Source organism: Fundulus heteroclitus, chromosome 1 (genome assembly GCF_011125445.2).
Source record: "Fundulus heteroclitus isolate FHET01 chromosome 1, MU-UCD_Fhet_4.1, whole genome shotgun sequence".
Taxonomy (NCBI): Eukaryota; Metazoa; Chordata; class Actinopteri; order Cyprinodontiformes; family Fundulidae; genus Fundulus; species Fundulus heteroclitus.
The window spans coordinates 39843666-39868037 of record NC_046361.1 but is presented as its reverse complement, the minus strand read 5'-3'; the positions used below and the strand labels follow the sequence as shown (position 1 = coordinate 39868037).

Here is a 24372-nt window from a genome sequence, read left to right as displayed (position 1 = left end):
TACACTCGAAAGTTATCTCGGTTACCAAGCTTGGACCGTTCTCGGCACGGTTAACAAAGGGTAGTGTAAACGGGGTAGATGTGAGTCTTTTAACCCCTCCTGCCCTCTGGTGCCTGTCATAGACATGCAAGCTTTTTGCAAATCAAATTAGCTCGGCAGATCACCGTATACTGACAGGGTCATTTCACAACTCTGTCACAGATACTCTTCATTACGGTTTGTTTTCTGTGGTCAAGGCTAACAAAACAGCAAGCCTAAAATCAACTATTACCCAGAGTCAGACGAGAAAGCTCTTACTTTTTGGACTTTAACAGTGTGGAGGAACTCCCACCGATAAATCTGAGATCCTGCAGTCTGAGAGCAACTTCTCTGTGGTTGGGAGGTGTTTCCTGTCAGTTCCTGGGAATTCTTTAAAAAGGTTAGAGAGGAGCTAAAATTAAAAAGGCTTAAAGGTCAGGTGGAGCAAGGTGGTGTCACAACGTCGGGTCAAATGGTGATGTAGTGCTGTCGTAGTTTGGCCACCAGGAACTCGTGGGTTAAATTATGTCTTGTGATTATTCCAACAATCTGAAATAAACAGACCCAATAAAAGCGTATTTCTACGTCAACATAGTGACTAAATAGGTGCAACATTAACAAAGCACCAACTGTTTGTGGCCAGAACTTACTTCTCCAACAGCATTGACCACGGGAAGGTGTCGAAGGCCCATGGTCCTGAACAGGTTGAAGACCTGGGAGATCCGGGTGTTTGGTGAAACCGTGTACGGGCTTGTGTTCATGTAGGGCGTGACATCCTGGCAACACAGACATCAACCTTTTACCTTTCAGCTCTGTGTCAGGCGGAATTAAAATGAACAACTCTGCTGTTGTTCACCAGCGGAACGGATCGTACCACTATCATCCGGGGATTGAGCAGGGCGAGGTCCACTTCATGGATGTCCGGGTAACGTGGGTAATCTTCCGTCATTTCTGCAAAGGACAGCCGAGGCTGAGAGGCGCTCTGCATCAGATGGAGACTTCTGTTATTAGAAGTGATCGAAGGTGTTTTTTTTTTTTTTAAAGAAAAGCACGGAGACATCTGACTGACCGACTGGTTCTCGGAGTAGCAGACGCCCCGGATGAGCAGGTTGACCAGCTGGGAGCGCAGAATGAGGCCGTGGAAGGTGAGCGGTCGGAATCGCTCCTCCATGGTCCACTCCTCGCTGGGGGACTGGTCTGGGTACAGGTTTGGGTAGGGAGCGTGCCTGAACACGGACAGAAACAGAATCAGAGCTGCAAAAACGGAACTAAAAATGAGTAAAACCTTCTTAAAATGATGCATTTGTCCTTGATTTCAGCAGGTAAATAAGATTTTCTGTTCAAATGTTCGTTTTATTCCTCTTTGCTTTTGTTCATAAAACATTTCAGGACTGTTTGACCTAAACGTGAAGCGGAAATGTTAAACTGAACCACAGTCTTCATTTATGTCTTAATGGTTAAACAAATGACATCAAATAACAATTTTAGGTCTCCCAACCAAAGAAATTGAAGTTTTTCCTAGAGGTCTCCAGATTCCTCATCTGTCTCATTGCCTCCAACAGAAAAAAGTACTTTTTTTTTGTCTTTTTGAGCTTAGAAAAACATTTGTCCCTCATGTGTGAGAATGGTTCTAAAATACCGTCATGAGGAGCAAACTTTTCCTGCAATGAGCCACAGTTTCAAACTAAATTTTTTAAGATATTTGATCTTGGTCAGAAACTGTTTTGCTGTTTATCTCTCGGCTTTTGGACATTTGAGAATCCACAGCTTCTCTCCTCTCTGTTCTCTTTACACACATTTTAACAACACATTTGAATTGTTGGACTTTATAACTTCCTGCTGTGGGACTTTTGTTTCAAATCTGCAAGAAGCATTTCTCACAAATATTTAATTAAATTTAATTAAAAAGATATACAGGGTAAGTATTAGAATGAGCTGAGTTACTGGAGCCGAGGGTTTAAACAGCTACATTTTCAAACCTCATTAAACTGTACAGTTTTAAGTCCTCATAAACAAACAGCAGAGAAAGAGTTGTGAGTTTTCTCCAGCTGAACGCAGCGTAGAGCAACGCAGAGTTGCCCTTTCTCTACCTGTTGCCACTTATTGCTGATTGGCTGGCTGGAATAAAGCTGCTTTACTCTCCTCATGAGGAACTCAAATTCATCAGTTTGGAAATACCTACAGAATTTATTGTACCTGTAACACTCCAATGTTATTTTATTTCAGCACCACAGGAATTACTGTAGTGTTAAGTCATTCCATCATGTTTTGGTCTAAATTTCTGTGAAACTACTGAGATAAAGGGAAACTTTGGTATTTTTAACATCATGGAGCCCTTCAGGCAATTGATCTTCTGCTGGTTTGGAAAACAGCAGAAGTAGATAATTTCTGCTGCATGTTGGTTTTCTGCCCAAGAAAAGAACAAATTATTTTTACTAGAAGCAGCATTTCTAGTAACAAACAGGTTAGTTTGCATGTGTTTGTAAAACATTGCAACCTTTTGAATATCAGGCCCCCACTAATTACTAATGTGTGCAAAGCGGAGCTTCATAGATGCAAAGCAATTTGCATGTGTAAAATGAGCACAAAATCTGGTGCAAACTGTTTTAGGGTTAGAGAGCATCCATAACTGTTTTTGAGAGTAATTTTTCTTTTCTCCCTTAATGCTCTTTTCTGGGCGCCGAACAAAGCCCAGTTATGCTGTATTAATTATGGGACTAACTTGGTTTGCCATATTTTGGGTCAAGCAGCTGTTGTTAGAATTTGGAGGCGATAAATCCAGCTGTTTAGAGATGAACCGGCTATAAGTCTGACCGTACTGCTCCTTCCTGGAATAAATTCTATCAGAGGTCGGGGAAGAGCTGAGTGATGACAAAGTCAGCATTTCCAGGTTTTGTGTTTGATATTTATTTCCTTACACATTACTTTTTTATTTTTTACTTTTTTTAAATTACTTTGAGATCCTTAATATGAACTACAAATATTTGTCATTATTATTTTTTAAATAATAATAATAATAATAATAATAATAATAATAATAATAATAATAATAATAATAATAATAATAATAATAATAATAATAATAATAATAATATTATTATTACCCCAGACTCCATCACTTAGAACTTAATCTCTCACGCTGCCAGTAGCACATGCAATTTGCTCATTTAAATGGGGCAGACCCGATTGGTTTTTCATGGCCAAAAAGAGCCCAACAGATTTCACAAGTGGAGCCTTATTCACCATAGTGCTCTGCTTGATTTATATATGCAATAAGCTTTATTAGATTTTATACTGGGATTATTTAACGTTCAATGGACACAGAAACTGGAAGGTAGAAGAGGGGAAAAAAGAGAGAAACAGATCAGACAAAATGCTAAAAGCAATATAACATCCTCTGTCTGCTTCTACACCTGCAAAGAAAGATATAAAATATCAGCAGAACCAGCTGATAAAGTATTACAGGTTCAAACAACCAACATCTTGATACCATCACTGAAGAATATACAGGATTATTTAATATAACATGTAGAAAGTGACAGCTGAAGATAATAACAGGGGTTTTCTGGATAGTGAATCTGTAAGTACCTGGATCCACCTTGTGGGTGTTTGTGAGAGTGAACTTGTGTCTGTGAGGTTTATCCATGAGACAAATGCTCAATAGTGGTTGTGAGGAGCCAAAGACCCCCAGAGCACCGAGGCAGACGCTGAGGAACCAGAACCCCAGATGCCCGAAGGGACCCCCAGGGGAAATGGCCACTTATTGCACAGAAAAGTTTTTATTTAGACTCTTAGAATTAGGCCCTTTCGTGTTGATATTACAGCTGTAATATTTTATGGAAGTAAAGTATTTTTTTTCATATCAATTAAAACTAGAATCTGTTTCTGGATTAGTTTTCTTCCATTTGAAGTGTTTAAATCTTTAGGTCGATTTAAAACAGACACGTTGCTGTATCAGTGCAACCACCAGCTGTTTTCCACGGGCAAACCTTTAACCAGCATATAATCTCCAGCTGTCAGCCATTTCTACCTTCTCTCCAACATCTGCTGAAGCAGGTCCTCTCCCTCCTCGGCGGGTTCCACCGCCGCGTTCTGCTCGTCACAAACGTTCCTCAGCTCGCTCGAGGGGTACGACTTCATGGACTGGCAACGCCGCCGCTGCTCTGCTGCACGCGAAACAATGTTGGATTTCTACAAGAGAAATAAATGTTTCTGTTACTTTTCTGGACATGGAGACAGTTCACATCAACACAAAATCTCCAGTTAACGCTCCTGTGGTTTAAAAACAAAACTATGAACGCAGGCGCTGCGTTAGGCCTCGGCCTCTGGGGCTTTAGTCCATGATGTTATCTGAACAGCCGCAGAGATCACGAAAGAAGACATTAAAATATTAATTAAGCAACAAAATGACATCAGTTTAAATATTTTTTTTTAAAACAACCACATTTGCTTTTATTGTATTTCATGTAATCACTGCCTGCTCCACCATAAACCTGACAATGAGTCAAAAAAAGGTTCTGGACGGTCCAGGGCCGTCAGCCAGCCTCGTTCATTCAGGACCTCAGCAGTTAATGCGGAGGGTGGAACAACTAGTTTTAAAGTTTAGGTGATTTTTATTTTTTTCCCCCACAGATCCAGGTTGGTCTAGATCAGCCTGCAACCTTTACAGTCCAAAGAGCCATTTTGCCTTCAATCCACTTGAATTAAACTCGTTCAGAGCTGCAAAAGTTGCCTGGCCTTTTTGATAAAGATCTACTGTGGGAAATATGTTGTCATCGTTAAATAAAAACACCCTATTTTGTCTATTTTGAGGTTTTAAAAAAAGAGGATGGATGGGATATTGATATTTGTAGATAAAAAAAAATCATAGTTTCCAACATAATGAAAAAAATATTGATTTAAAATGAAATAACTGGCACTTTTAGCATCATTCTGTTGTTAAATCTGTTGTTAAAATAAAAGCAACTATTCTAAGAAGAAACTGCTAAAACCTGCATTTATTATCATTGTTACATTTAAATATGATAACAAAAAAATAATTTGTAGCCAAAGTTGTTAAGAGCCACTGTGGAAGGTCCAAAGAGCCACTTGCGTCTCCAGAGCCACAGGTAGCAGAGCCCTGTCTAGATAGCTTACTTCCACTAATAAATAAAATCATCATTTAAAAACAGCTTTTTATTTTAACTCAGTTTATCTTTAACCAGTATTAAAATGTGTTTGATGATCTGAAACAGTTAAATGTGCCAAAAAAGGAAGGAATATAACAGGTCAACTAATTTTTCACACCATTGCTCCAAAAAAAAAAAAAAAAAAAAAGTATAGAAGCCCATTTTTATATCAAGTCAGTTAAACTTCTGGAGTATTGATGTGGTCGGATCAGCAGTAGAGGAGGGTGTTAATCTGTGTCGGCTCTTCTGGAGTTGATGAAATGAATATTTCCCAAAAACAGGAATGGTTCTGTCGGTGGAGGCCACAAATATTTAATTCCCTCCTCTTTTTCTTGACTGTTTCTCAGTTTAGCATTTGACCAGGTACCATAGTGGTACCATGAGGCGATACCTGGACCATACCCAGGTTGCACAGGCAGTCCAACTCCACCAATAATTTTGTCCAAACCATAGAAACAGACTTCATGAGGGAAGCCTGAGGGTCCAGCATCTCCTACTAGTCCCTGTTCTCACCGCCCGGCACCATGGAGCTCACATTAACCAGAGGACACCAGAGCTGCCGCCCTGTTCTTCTCACGGATAAGAGCAGGCTCCCTCTGAGCTCATGGGGCAGACCTAAAAGGTTCTGGAGAAGCTGTGGTGAACGTTACTTCCTCTGTGACTTTAGACTAAGCCCTCTGTGAGGCGATCATTGTCATCACATGATGTGGCTCCTTTTGTTCCTGACACAGCCGGTCCCCATCAGGATGGAGATCCAGCAGGATCTGTTTCTCAATTGAGATCCGATGTCTTTTCAAGAGAGTTAATTTAATTTTATTTAAGTTTAATTGAGTTTGAACGTTTTTAAATGATGGACAAGTCAGGTAATATTATTGAATTATTAAATCTGGTGAAACAAATAAAAACCAAAATCTGTGAAGTGTAACTGTGGTGCTTCCCTCAACTTGTTTAGTCTTAAACCTGCGATAAAATACTAAAAATTAATCTGCTGTGTTTTAGTTGCCAAGATGAGAGAAACCTGCTCTGAGTGAGCTTTTAGGTCCTGATCGTTGCCGTGCTCCCTGGATGTGACTCAATGCCTGACGGAGGCAAAGCTGCGTACCTTGAAGCGAATGTTGTTGCTGATCAGGATGTTGCCCTTCATGAAGTCCCGCTCGTTCTGCCGGTTTTCCGTGACCACGGGAAAGGCGTGGTAGACGGTGGTCCGCAGGATGCTGACCAGAGACTGGACTCGAGTGTGGGGATAAACGTAGGTGAGGTTGGGCTCCATGATGTCGCTGGCTGTCAGCCTGGAGAGATGAAGCGAGGAGATAAAGACTAAACACCAACTGCTCAGGAAATTAAGACGGATACAGAAATACTGCTGCGTTGGTCATTTTCAGAATCAGGATCAGCTTCTTTGGCCCAAAAAAGGAACATGACTTCGGTGTCAAGCGCCCACAGCGTTCAGACATTGGGTACAATAACCCTGAACGGGTTATCTACTGATGTGTGTGTGAATCAGCAGAAATAGTTGGTTTCTTTTAAAAACATAAAGAAAATAGCTGGTTTTGTCTTATTTTGGAATTTTCTCAGTGGGGTGAACAACAAGATTTCTTTCTAGGAAGTTTTCCTAAAATGACAAATGGGGTCCACATCCATCCATCCATACTTGTCCATCTCCACCTCCGTCTCCCACTCCAGCAGAGGGACCCCTTTCAGTTGGATGTGGATGTCATAGATGCCTTTGTTGAAGAAGTCTCCGGTCCATTTAGCAACCTGAAGTTCAAACACAAATTTATCTCCGTTAGCAACAATCAAGTCTTTTTTTTTTATGCAACATATCCACTTAAGCAACAATCTATCCATCGTCTTCTGCTTATCCGAGAACTGGCTGAGGGGGCAACAGGTCCAGAAGAGAAACCCTGACCTCCCTCTTCCCAGCAGCATCCTCCAGCTCAATCTGGGGGAACCCACAGCGTTCCCAGGCCAGACGGGATATAAAGTCCCTCCAGTGAGCTCTGGGTCTTACAGGGGTCTCCACCTGGTGGGACTCACCTGGAAAGCCTTCAAGGTAAGGCACCCAGGGGGCATCCTGATCAGAAGACCAAGCCACCTGAACTGGTTCCTTTCGATGAGGAGAAGCAGAGGCTCTACTTGGAGCTCCCCCTGGATAACAGAGCTCCTCTCCCTCTCTCTTAGGCTGAGCCCCCCCACCCTCAGGAAAAAGCTCATTTCAGCCTCTTGTACCTTGTTCTCTGGGTCATGATCCAGCCCTCATGACTATAGGAGAGAGTTGGAACGTAGAGGGACCAGCAAATTGGGACCAAGACGGGCAATCTCACTTTTTTAGGTCGAGGACTTACAGCCACGGAGATGGGGGGCTTGAATCTGTTGTTTAAAAGGGACATGTGCTTTTTTAGTTCTTTCTTTTCACATTGAAATCCTTCAGTTGTGGTCTATATAAAGTTGAACTGCAATGCTTTGGTCTGATTTCCTGGCTATTGTTGCCTCACAGCCCGTCTTTTTACCCCGTTATGAGAGCAAGTCAGAGCAGCTTTGAAAACTAGTTCGTACTGATGCTTCAGTCACATGAAGCTTTTGCAGCCATATTGTTTTTAGAGAGAAGAGGCTTTCAACCCTTCCAAACAGCCATTTAGCGTCTTTGCAGTTGTCCTGTCATGAGCTTTAACCTGCAAACTGAGGCTGAGACAGACGTCTTGCATTTTACACTAATTTCTTTGCTCTGATTTTGGGGTGAACTTGCGAGGCAGTCCACTCATAGGATGATTGGCAGCTGTTTTAAATGTCTTCCACTTGTGACTAAGCTTTTTCTCTGTGGAACGATGAACTTCACAGACTTTGGAGAAGAATTTCTAAGACAACGCAGAACGATGGCTGCAATGGTTGCCTTTCTACGGTCATCACCGATGTCTTTCTGCCCTGTACGTGACATCTGCTGTAGCTCCTATGGAGGCTGCGTTTATGGACCAATCCACCATAAGAAACCTCTGAAATCGGATTTCCTCACAGCACCAAACTGTTCTTTCAAGTCTAAAACTCTCCATCTGTTGATAAACACATGCTTTATAATCTAATGGCTGATTGAAAACATTAAACATGAACTAGTTTACTATTGGTGTTAAAAGTCTACTGACTGAAAAATCACAGAAGCCGACAGCAGAAAACAGCTTGAAAAACCAAACAGCATCAGCACCATCAGCGTGATCATGATGGGCAGCCCGTATGTGATTTCGTTGGTGGATTCGATGAGGATGACGGTGAGACTGATGGTCATTCTGACCACCCCCCCGAGGAAGGCGGCGGCTCCGATGAGAGCAAAGGTCCCGGAGTAGATCTGCAGTCCCAGTTTCCTGAACGAGGACAAATGTAAGTTAGATGCCATACAGGACTGATACCTGTGCTGCCAACAGGAAAAAAGTCTTTTAAAACTAAAAACTGAGGCCAAATTCTCTAATTAAGTCATAATCCACATGTAGTCCAACTTTACTCTGGTCAGCTTTCCTGTATCGACAACAGACTATAAAAAGACGGCGATAGTTCCAGTTTCAATAAGGAAAGTTGTTTCCTACGTGGCCAGCAGGAGGACACTCCTGCTGGCCATGACATATATCAATCATATGTCAATCCTGACATATGTTGACATTTTTTAGGCCTGCATGATATTAGAAAATCCTGTGATGACAATCACAGTTGCAATCTATGTCAGATTTCTTCTTCCCTCCTCTTTGCCCTATCAGTGCTCCCTTCACTCTGTGACCTTTAGCCTCTTGATCAACGCCATTAGTGTCTGCTGCTGTTTAACTGAATAAACTTTCAATTCACTTATATTTATATAGCGCCACTTCATGAAACATGTCATCTCAAGGCACTTTACAAAGTCAAATTCAATCAGATTATACAGATTGGTCAAAAATGTCCTATATAAGGGAACCCAGTTTATTGCATCAAAGTCCCGGCAAGCTGCATTAAACATTACATTAAATTCATAACTCTTGAAAAAACAATATGAATATGTCACAATGACGTTGTGATGACGAGACATTGGTGATATAGTGTGAAACTCAGTAGAAAAGTGTCTTGACGTCATTTAAATTATCAACTGATAGACGTTTAAGTCTATTTGGGGTTTGTTTTGTGACAAAAAGGAGTGAAACTGAAGATAAAATTAACATTTTGTGTTTTCATTCAAAAAAGAATTACAGCATCTGCAACCTGCCCATAAAGAGAAGTTCAGGTACGCACAACCGCATTGCTCCTGTTTTATGTTGCCCTGGGTGTAATCGTTTTTAGGGATGTAGTTAATGATCATTTTGGCCGGTGGTCAATTTGGTTACTGTGACAAAATGTGAGCAACATGTTAGATTTCTTTGCTTTCAAAGTCATTCTCACAGATCTTTGTTTCTCCTGGATGCTGCAACCCGCTTTGCAAGGTTGCCATGAGAGAAAATAAAACCCACTTTACAAACAGAGCTACAGTTGCTTAAATTAAATTAGCTTCTGCAGATTTCTACAGGGAGTTGTTTAAAAATACATATTTTGCTTTCTTTAAGCATATGAAGAATGTTAAGGAATATTTTTGAAAATAAGCTAAAAACCTCCTTCACATAATTACTCTTAGCCTAAAATAATTTTTCGATGCAAAAGAAATTTCCTACAGAACATTAAAAAGTGAAAGAGACGTGTTTTTTTCTTACACTTTGAGGATGTTTGCCACCAGACGCCCGAACGCGGCCCCACACAGGAGAGACGGGACGAAGAGGCCGCTGGGGACAGAGACGCCATACGTCCAACAGGCCAACAGGAAGTAGAGCACGAAGAAGATGGACAGCGTCACCGGGCTGAAGGTACCTGTGAGGACGAAGCAGAGATGGACTATCTAATCCAGGGGGTCCAAAGTAGGGCCCAGGGGCCATTTAAGAATGATTTGGCCCATCCATGGCCCATGCAGATAAAGACTTTTTAGGGAAAAATTATTACAGACAAGTTAAAATCTTTTTCCAATTAAAAATGTGAGGTATGACACAAAGTAATTGTCTTTTAATAACCGCATTTTTTACATTCTCTTTAATTTCACAGAACATAGGGCCACATCTAACCAACGGCTGACCCATATCCCGTTCTTATTGCTGAGAATACCCACAAAGAATAGCCTCTTTTTTTTAAATCAAGCCCAGAACAATTTGTAAACTGAATGAGCAGCTTTTAATAAGGCAAACGTGCTAAAACCCTGTTCCAGTTCAAGAATCTTCATTAACCTCCTTGGGATAATTGATTGCACAACCAGTATTAAAACACAAAGACAGACATGTAAAATAACACCATTCGCACCAAAAATCACACTATATTATTTAAAAATCTTATACTAGTATTATTACTAGTGATATAACTGTTGCTGATAAATGTTTTGGTGTTAGTCCTTGATATATTAAAGAATTATTTTTGTTCTTTGACAATGTATTTTGGGAAAAACTGGTTAGTTTTAAACAAGAGCAACATATATGCTCTTGTCTGTTATGTTGCTCACATAAAACTAAGAACAACATGTGTTATTGTGCTATAACTTGTTTTAACTTGTGGTGGGAACCTATGACAATGTGTTGTGGGAAAGACTGATTCTGTGTTCCTTATTTTGCTTATATTTGTGCTATTATCTGAGTTTGCAATATTATTTTGCTTCACACACTGTTGAGATGCTGGGAACGGTTTTGTTTTGGAAACGGGACGAACAACTCAGATGGGAGGGAGAAGTGGCCACTCTCGCTCTCATCTGATACTTTGTTTATTGGTATAAAAAGGAGGGGACCGCCCTCAGTCGTTGAAGTCAGTCGTTGAAGTCAGCCATGTGTGTGTGGACGCCCGGCCGCGTGGATTGCTCTCTAACCGGACTGACCGACTTCCCAGTCCTGACCATGGTAAGAGATGGAACAACACGCCTGTTGTCTTAAAGCTTGCCAGACTTTAAGTGCTTGCTACTTTGTGTGTGCGAAGTGCTTGCTGTTTTGTGTTGCTGTGTCCTGTGGGGAATAATAAATGTGTGCCTAATATTCTATGGGGGTTTGAGTCCTTATTTGTATTTGCTGATCTCTCTCGATCCTGAAATAAACATTTCATTAAACAGTCCTGAATCTTGGATGCAACCTACATCCCTTTCCTAAAAAAAATCTGAATAATTTTCTTAATTTAAAAAAAAATAATAATAAATAAATAAATAAATAAAAATCAAGCTCATATTTTATGGAGCAGTTAATTTTTTTTTATTATAGATCATTTTTGTTTTTCTTTAAATTACCTTTTTTGGCCCTCAAGGACTTTTGACTTGACAATTTTGGCCCACTTAACAAAAAGTTTGGAGACCCCTGATCTATTCATTTCCTCTTTATTCAGCAAGATCAACTACATTTATGATAGTGGTCAAAACAAAATAAGATAAATTGCTGAATCTTTATGCAAACATAGTTAGATAGAAACTCCTTTACTGACTTTTAGTTGTTGAACTAAATTATTTAGTTTTATTGTATTGTTAAATTTGTTTTTAACTTGTGATCCGATTGGTTCAATGTTTACTGTGGTTTCATCATTTCTGCTGGTTTTTAGATCATTGCTAGTAGTCATTATCTTACCCTGATTTATCCTGTTTATTAATAATTAATAATTCATTAATGATTCTCATCTATTTTAAAGTATTTTTCTTTTAAGTATCTTTTAACCTGCAGACAGTAAATAATGTAGAAATGTAGAAAATCTACGTAAACAGCTCCTGGTGTCTGGAAATAGCAGGGAGTGCTACCAATTTAATGCTAAACAGATGTAAAGGTGATCAAATTAAATTGTGCAAAATTGTGTTTGCTAAATATGAAAACAACCATGTTTATTGTATCATTACTGTTTCTCTTTATCATTTATCAGTCATTAGTCCCAGAAGAAAGCCAATGATCCCAGCTGGTTCTGAGGGCCGGTGCTCACCGTCCTGGTGGAAGAGCTGGTGGATGGCAGCCTGCTGAGGGTTGAAGAACAACGTCGCCATGTCGTTGTAGGTTTTATTGGAGCAGAAAAACTGTCGGATGGTTGAGTTGATGTCCTCGCTGCCTGAAAGCTGCAAACAAAAACAACCTTTCAGTCTGCACACGTTACAGACTGAATTTATTTTACCCTTTCTTCTATGTGCAACAGCTTAAGCCCAGACTGGTGGGATGGAGACTTGGGGACCTAGTGGCTTTAGAGCAGAGCCTTGGGTCCATCATTTTCTGCCCCCCTCACAATTATTTGTTCGTTTCTGTTCCTCTGTCACTGAACATCCGAATACAATACTGTGAAATTACTGGTTTAAACTTCACAAAGAGTGGAGATTAAAGGGTAAAACTACTTTTAAAGGGCTCTTATATATACTTTGGAATAAGGCCATGGTTGCCGTTGTAATCCGATTTCGTTCCAAGAAGGTAACAGAAATTATATCCTGAAAGTAAAATATGTTAATGTAAAATATTTTTCTACAAGTTTAAGGACAATTTGTTTCTTTCCATCATGTGCAAAACAAAACAAACTGTACTTTGGAAACCTTACATTTGCAATTTATGTAGAGAATAAAACAGTTTTGGTCCCAATACTGACCCATAAGGGACACCAAAAGCAAAATCCAAGCATAATCTGATAATCATCCATTTTCACAAATTTTTGCCTGCTACTTTAACCCCTACAGATATAGCTTCAATAATTACATTGTTACTAATAAAATATTGTGGATAATTGTTTTCTTTGGATCCTTTTCTGTTAACATTATCTAATATATTCCATGTTTTTGATTTAACTTTTATTCTCACCTAATAATTTACTATAATATTCTTAGATTTGTTAGATTTATTTTCTGTCTCTGCAGTTCTATACTTTATGAGTTCTCTGTATAGTGGCAGTTTCTCACTATGCGTACTTCAGCGTTCTCATGTGATCATGACACGTCATCAGCCCCAGCACTGTTCCAATTGCCCCGCCCTCTTTACCCAGCATGCATCAGAGCAGACTTGTGCGTTCTTCAGACTGACCGCCTTCCCAGAATGCACTGCGGCCACAGCTTGATTCAGGACAACGCAAACAGAGTTTACAGTGGTAAGTTAAACATTCCCTTCTGTGCTGCTGTTGTTCTTCAAAAGTATGTTTTCAGATCATTTGAGGTGAGAATTTTTTAAGTCTAATTAAAATGTAATTTTAGATATTACAAATACTATTATTTTAAAAATGTTTTCAATAAAATATGGTTTAGTGTATAAATAGTTCTGTATGTTTAAAAAAAGGCTAAAGAACTTAAATTATAATTTATTTAACAGCATATTACCTCTCACATTCAACAATGAATACATTATTCCCTCCATTATTTTTTTTTATGATCAATTTAAGTAATAACTGATCATCATCTGAAGACTGCTAATAACTGGAGGTGAAATGCAGATCCAGACGAGCTGTACGTGTCACCAGTTCACGAGTAGCTTCTGTTCCACAGAGACACGTTCTGCGCGCTCCCGTTCTCCCCAAGTCTGTACTTCCTGTGTTCTTGCCAAGAACGGACTTGAGGAGAACGCGAGTCCCTACTCACGTTCTCGTGAATTGAGAAACGGCCAGCGTTTTCCTATTTCTGTAGGCATTCTGCAATCTTTTGTGATCCATTTCAAAATCCTGTCCATATGAAATTTTAAAAGTGAAACACTTTAATCGCTGCTTCAGCTGAATATGGCAGCGCTGAGATCACGCTTACCGTAGAGTTATGTGTTGTTGGGGAGGACAGGTCACGACATTCACCCAGCAGAACAGAGGCGGAGAAGATCACCATTGTTGTCACCATGGCAACCAGCAGGCTTTCCAGCACTCTGGGGATCAAAGGTCACGACCCCGTTTATTATAAAGGTCAAAGCCAAACCAGCTGCTGGGTGTGATTGACAGACTGGGGTCACCTGAAGAACCGGGCTTTGGGGTGAATGTGCCTCATTCGATACCTGGACAGACACTTGTTCATGCAGTTGAAGAGCGCCCCCAGCAGGCCACCCACCACACCCATCAGGACGAAGAAGCCCAGGTCCACGGCTGTCCACAGATGGCATTTCTTATCCCCATCTGCACACTGAGAGACAAAGACGGCCGAAGTTATTAAAGCGCTGTCAGAATCCCAGGAATAAAGGATATTTTGACTCATTCAGTTGGAAAAGGTTTACGTATAATGACCGCTGAATGAGCAGCTGGTGACCTAAAGCACGTCCATCTTTACAAATAACGATATAATAAATAGAGATTATGGCTATCATTTCTAAAAATAGGAAAAAATTTAAAAAAAAGTCAGTGGAAAAGTGGAAAAGACCAGGAAAGTAAAGACAAAAACTGAGATTGAAATAAGAAAGCTGAACTTTCATCATATATTTGTGATTAACCTTAGCAAAACTGGTGTCCTTTTTATATAAACATGAAGGATAACCAGCCTTTGATGTTGACAAGTACTCTATTTTTGCTTTTTAATGGAAAACCTGCAGCTTTTACATATTATTTAATGAATAAAATGTATCAAAATACAGAAATAGAGACTAATGTATAAACATACATACATAAAGACACAAAATTGTATAATGAGATGCATTTAAAAGATAATACCAAAAAGCTTTGGCTGGTACAGCCTTATTTTAAATTAGCATTAATTGCAAGTACCAAGATATCTGATGGTTTTAATACTAGATTTGGGAAAATGAAGTGTTGACATATGTTAAAGGAATTCCAGAGTTACTAAATAAGGAAAAAGTGAAGTGGTCAAGTTCCAGCACGTTATTGAGAAACAGAGCAGAGATTACATGGATGAAAGTTCCCCCCCGCCCACGGCTGCAGCCTGTCCGTCTGCTCTGTCATTCCCCATCTTCATTCTAGCGTCCCTTCTAATACCCAAAAGCAGCCTTTCAGTTAGACAAAACAGAGCCAGTCTATCCTACACAATCAGTTTTCTGCTTAGTAACACACATGCGTTGTTGACCTTGCAATCAGCAAACAGTGGATCTCATACACAGCCCCTGTGTCTGAGAGGTGGCCGGTCACAGTGACTGTAGGATAACATTCCTATAACAACATCCTGACACAGGATTTCTGTAAATAAAAACAACTTGTGGTGGACCTGTTACCTTGAACTCGCCAAAGTTAAGGAGTCCAGGCAGCTGGAAAGAGCCCCATTTATTAAAGTTGATCCCAGAGCGGAAGAAGTTTAGCGTGAATGTGGCCGACATCGAACAGAAGAGCTGAAAGCAAAACAAAAAACAAATCAGATTATCAAAGAACGCTGACGCCGTGGAGTAAGCGATAAAAACCAACCAAAATGTAGAAGCACACCAAGCTTGCAAAGGCAGAAAGGACTGGAGCTCACTGATCAGTTTTAAGCTTTTCTGTGCAAACTTCATAGAGACAGACGCTGGTCAACACTTTAGTCTCTATGACGTTTGCACAATAAAGCTGAAAACCCACCAGTGAGCGCCTGCCCTGTCTGAACTTCCAGGTTTGATGGTCTGCAGTTGTGCTGCAACTGTTGCAAAATGCTCTGAGTGCCTTAATTTTATTAAAATGTTCGAGTATTTTGCTCCTTGTTGCTGTTTTAGAAAAGGATAACGTACCACTTTCCACGTGAGGGCCTGGTTCCAGAACGAGGAGCCCTCCTCCAGGCTGAAAAGAGTGCCCCCTATTGGAGCACCAAAGGCAGCAGCAACTCCGGCAGCAGCGCCAGCAGAAACAAAGTCTCGCTTGTCCCTGGACAGCAGATTTAACAACACAATGGGAATCATTTCACAGCGCTCGACAAGTAAAAAGAAAACACGTTATAATGATAACTGTCACCAAGTCATACCTGTCACTGCGGAAAAAAGGAAAATCAAACTTTATCTTCTTGAAAGTGATGCTCTGGAACTGATAGAGGGCAGAAACAGCAAATTAGAACAGTTAAAAAATCATAAAACACTCAAATAGGTGAAGATGGGCCTGGAGCCTTTCTCCGGTGGACAAGAGGTGGGCCGCACCGTGGACAGGTCACCAGCCCATCACAGGGCAACACAGAGACAGAACCCATTTAACCCAACATGTGGGAGAACATCAATGAGTATCAACGCGGTTATTGATGCAGCACCAAAGTACCTGAGGAAGGCCGGCTCCCACTATGGCTCCACTGTGGATCATCGGACCTTCTTTCCCCACAAACAGACCTGAGAGAACAAACAGTCAGTGAGATGGGTCTCCCACCGACCCAGTGGGCCCAACTCATCATTCACACTTTAAACCTCAGTATCATTTTCTCTGACAAATTCACTGCTGAAAACAGTGGAATCATGAGATAAATGTAGAAATGCTCCATTGTTACAAGTATGAGGTTCTGCTTTTATGTTGCACTGATATCCAGAGTCTGATGTGATGTTCAGTTCATCATTACGAGCATCACAGGACCAGACCCACAGGAACGGTAAACCTGCTGGATGCTGTGTGTGATTGGGATATTTACTCTGGTTAATACCAGACTCTTGCTAGGCTGTTAAAAATAACATTATTAATGGCTTTATAATACAAGCTTTTCACATTGGAACCTTCCATAGAAAATTCAGACCAGTTAAAGGCCATGAATTGGTCAAAATAAAAGAAAGAAAGAAATACAAGCTTATTTTTTTCCCTCTTCTGTAAAGTATTGCACATAAAACTTTGATTAAACGGATTGGTGAAAGTTTTCAGTACAAAAGCAGAAATTCTAAACACCAACTTTAATCAGATATTCTGCTTCATGTAACCTATAACTGCAGAAGTCAGATAAATACAGTTAAATGCTGATAAGTAGACATGAAAGTAGTGACTTCTGGTCCAGGGCTCATATTTTCTACTATTTTTAAAAAATTCACTTTGAATAAGAATTAATGAAATTTGCTGCAGCAGCTTGACCTTCAAAATTGTCATTAATGAGGATCAAAGACAAAGAAAGACACAGACATCTCCAGGATTCTGCAGCGTCCCCCTGCATTAAGAAAATCTCTGTCTCTGTGTACCAAAAACACATTCTGTCAATCACTACTCATCATAACATTGAGTAACAACATTGCTATGCAAATTATTTTCTGATTTATCTACCATCAAAGCCAGTAGGGAGGAATCCACAATATGGTCTTTTTGAATGCATTCTGATATAACAAAGTAGCACAGCAAGAATTATTGGGTTTTAAATAAAAAAGAAAGGATTTTATTTGGCAACAAACTCCCATTGATTTCGGATTCCTGACTTTCATGGTGCAGTTTTTGGCCTGTCTGTCTCCCCATGAACTCTCCAGATCTTCCACCTCTCATGCAGCCCAGCTCTCACTCCACCTCCTCGTTAGTTCCACCTGCCGTTCCTAATTATCCTGGACTCAGTTCACCTGCCATCCTCCCTACTTAAGCTCCCTTCAGTCTGCTTTCCCCTGCCGGACTGTCGTCATACAAACCTCGTCCTGCTTCTTTCTTCCCACGCCTGCCTGCTGGAAACTTCAACTGCTGAGCTGGCAGCTGAACCAGCTCCCCTGAGCTCCAAGAACTCTCTCTGCCGTGTCGCTGCCTATTCTTGACCCCACAGCACCCACAGCTCTCTCTCCAGTCCTCCAGCTCCTCCCATCTATATCCTTCTGCTCCTGCTCAGTCCAGACTCTGGTTCACACTCTCTCCACAACTCCTCCTTGCTAAAATAAAACTCTTAAAGCTTAGCTCCGTGTGTGGCTGTATTTTGGGTTCATCAAAAGATTTGTGACACTGACTGCTAATTTCAGCGACTGTGTCAAAATCATAGGTCATTCTCGACAAAAATTTAAAATTTGACAAACAAATTTTATCCTCTCCTCTTCCATCACCAAGCAAGATCAAACCTTTTTTCATCTGCTGTGACCTGGAGAAGGCAGTTCATGCTTTCTTAGCTCCAGAACCGACTTCTGCAGCGTCCTTCAGTCAACCTTCAGTCGCCTCTAACAGAATCTCGCCTTTCAACTCGCATATTGTGCCCATTTTTGATTTTTCACTACATTGGCTTTGTGTGCATTTTAATAGATTTTGAGTTTTGGTTTCAAAGTACTTAAAGCCCCCCGCCCCCATAGTCAACATGTGCTCACTGTTCCACGGACAAAGTTCAAACAAGAGGGAGACGGAGCTTTTTCTGTGGCAGCACCCTGGAATCAGCTTCCATCAGATCTTCCATCTGTAACTGAACTTTGCGTTTTCAAAGCTTAATACTGGAAACCGTGGTGGCACTTCAGGTTCAATCTACTTTGTTTACCCTGCTTTTGTTTATGTCCCTGCGTGTTTTGTTGCTACATCTTGATCTTGTGAAGCATTTTCGTCACCATCATTGTGGATACAAATAAATGATTGACTATTGGCAGCACAGGATCAACCAGGTTTGTACAGATGAGTCTGAAACCTTCTGATATATCACAAATATCATATTTTAGTATCAATCAGGATTAACATTGTTTTTAGACAACACTAGTTCTCCAGGTATTCGTGTAGATAAAAACAGTAGTTCTGCCCAGATCACTGTAGCTTACTGACAGCAAATAGAGCACAGCAGTTTTTATGATAATAAAATCTATATTTCAATATCTCTAAGAAGCAGATGTAAATCATCACAGAGAGAAAACAATAAACCGTTTCCTCAATATTGTTTTTGCAGTTTGCTTCTTTCATAGAGCAGTACGAGCAACAAACCACTGCAGCTTAAACAACACAAAATAATGGTACCAACAGGAAATTTGACAATAAAGGACAAAGTCAAAACTAAATCTTAGAAAGTCTTTTCAAAGTCACGTCTGTCCAAAGCCTTTTTTTTTACCTCCAGCCACGCTGAACAGGACTCCTGTGGCCTTGCAGAGAAACGTTCGCAGTCGCACGATTCCTGGGATCTTCACTCCGTTCAGGTAACTTTTGATTTCTGGAATACCAGAACCTGCAGCCACCGGCTGGAAAGCAGAGGAGCGTCAATAACAACATGCTTTCACTACAACATACAAGTATGGGTTAGCATAATCGTTCAGTTTCACACTACTGTGTGCCGGCGTATTTCAATTTAAAGCCCAGCCACGCCCGATGAGGCGGTGAGAGTCACCACCTTCATTGTTGGTATGTTCCAATAAAGCAACATCATGGTGTAACGTTGCATCTTTAACAGCCTGATGGAGCTGCTCATGTGGAACGTCTCATGTTTAGAGCCAAACGACAGACATACCTCAATAAGGACGAGCACGCTGGCGATGAAGACGAACACCATGTTGAAAGTAAGGAGCTCCAGCAGCGACAAAGACAGACAGCCTTTGTCTGTGCACTTCTCTATAGCTGGAGGTCTTCAGATAAGGAACACTCCCGGTTTTATACGATGGAGTTTCCTGCTTCACATAACATTCTGTTGTGCAATGCTAAAGGATACAATCACCAACCACGGAGAATTTGATTTTAGTGAAGAGATGCACAAAGAAGTCCACAAACAGTCCGACCTGGGAGAGGCGAGATTTTCTGTCTCACTGCAACACGACGAGCGAAGAAATGCAGGATTTGTGACGTTGACCTACCAGACCGACTGTGACCCCGATCACAAACACCATCACCCACCGCACTGCTTCGAACTTCCTGGCTTTCTGTGAGCACATGTAAAACGCATTCAAAGGCTTTTCACATCAAACATCTTCAGGGAGACTTTAACGAACAGGAAACATGCTGTAAATTACTGAAAATCTTAATATTCAGATCTACGGTCTGTTCTGCAAGGACTCTAAAGTTTCGTTATACGTTTCAGCAAAGTTTCCTCACCTTGTTGTCCATTCCCTCCAGAACCTCCACGTACGGCTCGTTGATGCAGCGGTCATAATCCAAGCTCTGAGAAAGCCGAACACAGTCACACATTCACTGATTCCTCCGTTATTAATTCATTAAAGCTATGTGATAACATCCAGTCCTTTCTCTAGATTCTGCTTCCAGCTGAAACAACTTTCCTATAGATTTTGAAGTGGTTCTGACCGCTTCAAAATCTATTAAAAAAAAAAAAACTGTCAGCATGTTTCAAATTCCCCAAATGAGCGTGCACAAAGTTTCCAAGGCTGCAAACCTCACCAGCTGACAGAGATCCAAGAATGTTCCTGTAAAGCTTTTCACACTGTTTGCTATGTGCGTTGCACTCGGCTGCTGCAAAGGCTTTCATCAACCAGCAGTGAAAGCAACCTGGGCCATATTTTGGTGCCTTCCACAACCAAAGCGTCACTCCCACCCGGGTGCAAACCTCCAAATCCTGCAGAGTTTTGACTGCTCTGCTCGCTGGGAGCCCGCATGAAGATTTCGGTTTTCTAGGCTGCAGTTTTCCAGCAGCAATAAACGGCAAAATGTAAAGTACTGAGGTCCGACTTTTGCACAGAGCTTTAAGGTTTTTCCAGAGATTTCTCACCTCATAGTCTTTCCTGGGCAGAATCTCATCTTCCTCATCTCCGATCTCCCCGAGAATAGTCTGAGAGAAGAAATGAAAAAGCAAATGATACACAGACTGTAGAACAGTTCATAACTAATTTAAGCAGTTTAAAACAACACGTGCAGCTCTAAAACTAAATCATAATTCAGCCCAACAGCCTGACTGACTCCAATCAGCAATCTGTCAAATTTGGATCTAGGAGCTGAAGGACCTCCAGTTGCTACTTCTGCTATCAGAGGTCTTCAGGTGGATGGTCAGCAGGTGAAGACCTGGACTTCAGGGAGACAGCAAGTGTGCAGAAATATGCAAATGAAATCACAGCGGCTGTGAGGACAGGAGTTGCCGGTAAACAGAAGGAAATGAGTGTCTGGGCTGGAAGTAAATAAAAACAGCAGCCATCCTCTCTGAGGAGAAGCTACACTGGAACATTTAAAGCAATCAGCTGGTAAACTGATGTTGGCAGAAGATGCAATCCAACTGAGCAACAGCAGGGTGGAGCGAAACAGAAACAAGGCAGTGAGGAGATTCCTGCAGCAACTCTGAGGAACCGGATCCGATCCGAGAATGAACCGCCGAACCCCGCCTTCAGTCCCCGCTCTCCTCACCAGTTCCTCCGGCGTCCGCGTCTCTCCTTCTCTGCAGCAGCACTGGCAACAAAAACAGCCTCTGCAGCACGCCATCTTCGTTGTTGTGTCATGCTGCTTTCAGGGACTGTGGGAAAACAAAAACACACTATGTCAACCGAATTGGAAAGCTTACAAAAAGCTAGCAAAAGCCACCTCAGAATACCTATTAGAAATATGAAATAAATATGACTTAACTTACTTTAAATCAACAATATGAGTTTTTCCTAATTCAAAAGGAGCTATGAAATATTTCAGTTTATATTATAAAACCACATATTCCGAGAACTTTGAACGCAACGGATCTCCTCTCACGTGACATGTTTTTTGTTTACAAGCTTTATTGAAAAGATGTTTATTAACAAAAAGAAAGCGCCTGCAAAGTATGGCAAAAATAACAAAACGCTTATGTGCATAAAAAAAATAAGATATTTATGTACGTATACGGACACACACGCGCGCGCGCACACACACACACACACACACACACTCATACCCGTTTTTGCTATGCCGTGGGGATCCCTGAGACCCCCAAGGCCTAGTGGGGTCCACCATTTCTAAAAGGTTTAAATTTTTCATTTAAATTGCTACATTTTTAAAAACAATTTATCAAATAAATCCTGAGTTTAAATTGTAAAAACACTCATTTTGAAAATTTAACCTTTTATTTTGTTTTCTCCTGGAGACCAACTCATGTCTCGCATAGCACTTTAGCCAATGATAAATAACAGAACTCTTTAAAAAAAGGCTTTAATATGCCATGTTGAAAGAAAGCAATAATTTAATGTTTCAGTAACAGATTTGATTACAATGACCTGCCAGGTGGAAGGCAGACAAATATTTTCAATAAAAGTTGCTGCTTGACTTTTACTTTAGAATGCTGAGAACGTTTAACATTAACAGTCTTCGCATTTGAGTATTTATATAAACAGAGGTTTTTAACAGCATAGACCAACACGTGGCTGCTGCTGGGGCCTTCACACAAGCCTATAAAAGGTTATCCATCAGGCCAAAAAGAAAACTAGAACAGATTACTTGCCTTTGATTGAACTGTTCAGTTATAAGGAAAGCCGCACTCATCACTGGAGAAAATATCAAACAAACTGCACAAAATGTACAAAAAAGCTAAGCATATGTCTTCAGAAAACCTAGCTGCGCTAGGATCAAAGTAGAAACACAAGGAAACTTTACTTTTACAGTCTGTTAACAAAGAGTTTTTCTAAAATCTTGGAAAATGGTGGAAGTAGAGAAACAGGCCTATAGTTTATGAATTGTCTATCTTCAGTTTTGTACAATTGTGATTTTAGCATTTCTTTAATTTTATCTGGAAATTTATAATTTTAGAAAGTGACATTATAGATATGATGTCAGAGGATTAAAAATTGCATCACTAACTCTTTTAAGTCCGTGGCCAGAATCTGTAGGACGTCTTCTTATGAACTTTCGTATGAACTGTCAGGGGGGCAACTTTCTTGCACTTGGATAAGTTGCTACACATAGCAGTGATCTCAAAACACCAATGTTCCCACGTTTTCACTTGCACGTTAATAAGTTATAGCCGATAAAAAATCTAAACTGTGGCGTTCCGGTCCAAGAGGTCATGTGATTCGAGTTTTGCTGCTCAGCCAATCAGATCGCTGTATTGTCAGCTGTGCGAGTTCAACCAGTTAATCATGGTTGCGCCCGAAAGATGTTTGTATGCATCTGTTTCCAGATGAAGAAAACCCAATAATAGCATTTTCTGGAGCCAGTTGGCAGAGATATTGTTGGCAAGGAAAAAGAAATAGCCCAGTTCATCCATCCATTCATCCATTCATTTTCTAACGCGCTTATCCCTGCTGAGTTCGCGACGGGTGCCGGTGCCGATCTCCAGGTGTCAATGGGCGAGAGGCGGGGTACACCCTGGACAGGTCCCAGTCCATCGCAGGGCAGAAATAGCGCAGAGTTTTACCCAATTTATGGTGATATCACCAAGGGATTTCTTTGTCTGGAAACAGATGCATACAAATATCTTACGGGCGCAGCCATGATGAAGATTTTTTATCTGCTATAACTTATTAATGTGCAAGTGAAAACATGGGAACATTGGTGTTTTGAGATCACTACTATGTGTAGCAACTTATCCAAGTGCAAGAAAGTTGCCCCCTGACAGTTCATACGAAAAGTAATCGAACAGATTCTGGCCCAGGGCCTATTTGACTGTTTTCATATCAATGTCATCACAGTTAGTGTTGCTTTTATTTTTACATTTGTTTACAACAGCAATGATCTCTCTCTCTCTTCTACTGCTGTTAGAAACACTGAATCAGTATTTTTGTAGTAAGTGTCTCATTGCATCACTCTGTTATCCCAGAATCTGGGATTTTTCCACCAGCTTTGGGCTGACACTTGAAATTAAATACTTGCTGAATTTGTGAAACACTACAGACATATCATCAATAATTACATTGTTACTAATAAAATATTGTAAATTAATTTATTTAGATTATTTTCTATTATATTTTTTAAATAATGTTATAATTTCTCTAACAATCTCAGAGTCTTCTGCCTGCCTGATCCCTCTCACCAGCAGCTAAGGAACACCAATCCCTCTGGTTAGCTCACAGAACCTCCAAACCAGACTGGACCTTCTCCATCTGAGCCACAATCATTTGATTTGCACATGAATAATGGCTTTCCATTAATACATAAGACTTTTAAACATTTCCTATTCCTTGTGGGTGCTCCCTCATTTGGGTCAAAATATAATTATCCCTGACCGTGACTCAGAAGGGTTTCAAACAGTAAAACTAGACAGAGACTTTCATTTTGCAGGCTCCTCTCCTGTGAAACCACGCTCCGCTATAGTCCTCAAGACAGACACCCTTTCTACTTTTAAAATAGGATTAAATCTTTCCATTTTGACAAGGTTTATATGTAACTAAAGTTGATTATGTTTTGCTGAGCTGTCTCTACAGTAATGCTGCTGTAAGCTTAGACTGCTGCAGGACAAACTGACCACTTATTCTCACTTAGCTCACTTAATCTGGTTTGTTTCTTTCCCATAAAAATTACTTCTGTTTCCGGGCTTTTGTCTCCTTTTTGTTTTCCTTCAGAGAAAGGA

The 24372-nt window shown here is 40.6% G+C and overlaps 1 protein-coding gene across 1 annotated transcript; it reads right to left on the bottom strand.

Moving 5' to 3' along the window:
* clcn6 (chloride channel 6) lies at positions 1 to 21342 on the bottom strand. The gene is made up of 23 exons (XM_036142877.1): positions 21252 to 21342; positions 20626 to 20685; positions 19998 to 20063; positions 19760 to 19825; positions 19618 to 19684; positions 19420 to 19526; positions 19027 to 19153; positions 16329 to 16396; positions 16045 to 16103; positions 15815 to 15947; positions 15332 to 15445; positions 14129 to 14295; positions 13933 to 14044; positions 12153 to 12282; positions 9884 to 10037; positions 8383 to 8539; positions 6838 to 6944; positions 6289 to 6475; positions 4049 to 4209; positions 1088 to 1244; positions 893 to 1000; positions 669 to 794; positions 1 to 567 (listed from the first exon to the last, which is right to left on the bottom strand). The coding sequence occupies exons 1-23, from the start codon at positions 21324 to 21326 to the stop codon at positions 487 to 489; spliced, it is 2589 nt and encodes an 862-aa protein (XP_035998770.1). The 5' UTR covers positions 21327 to 21342; the 3' UTR covers positions 1 to 486.
* Between the last annotated feature and the right edge of the window lie 3030 nt (positions 21343 to 24372).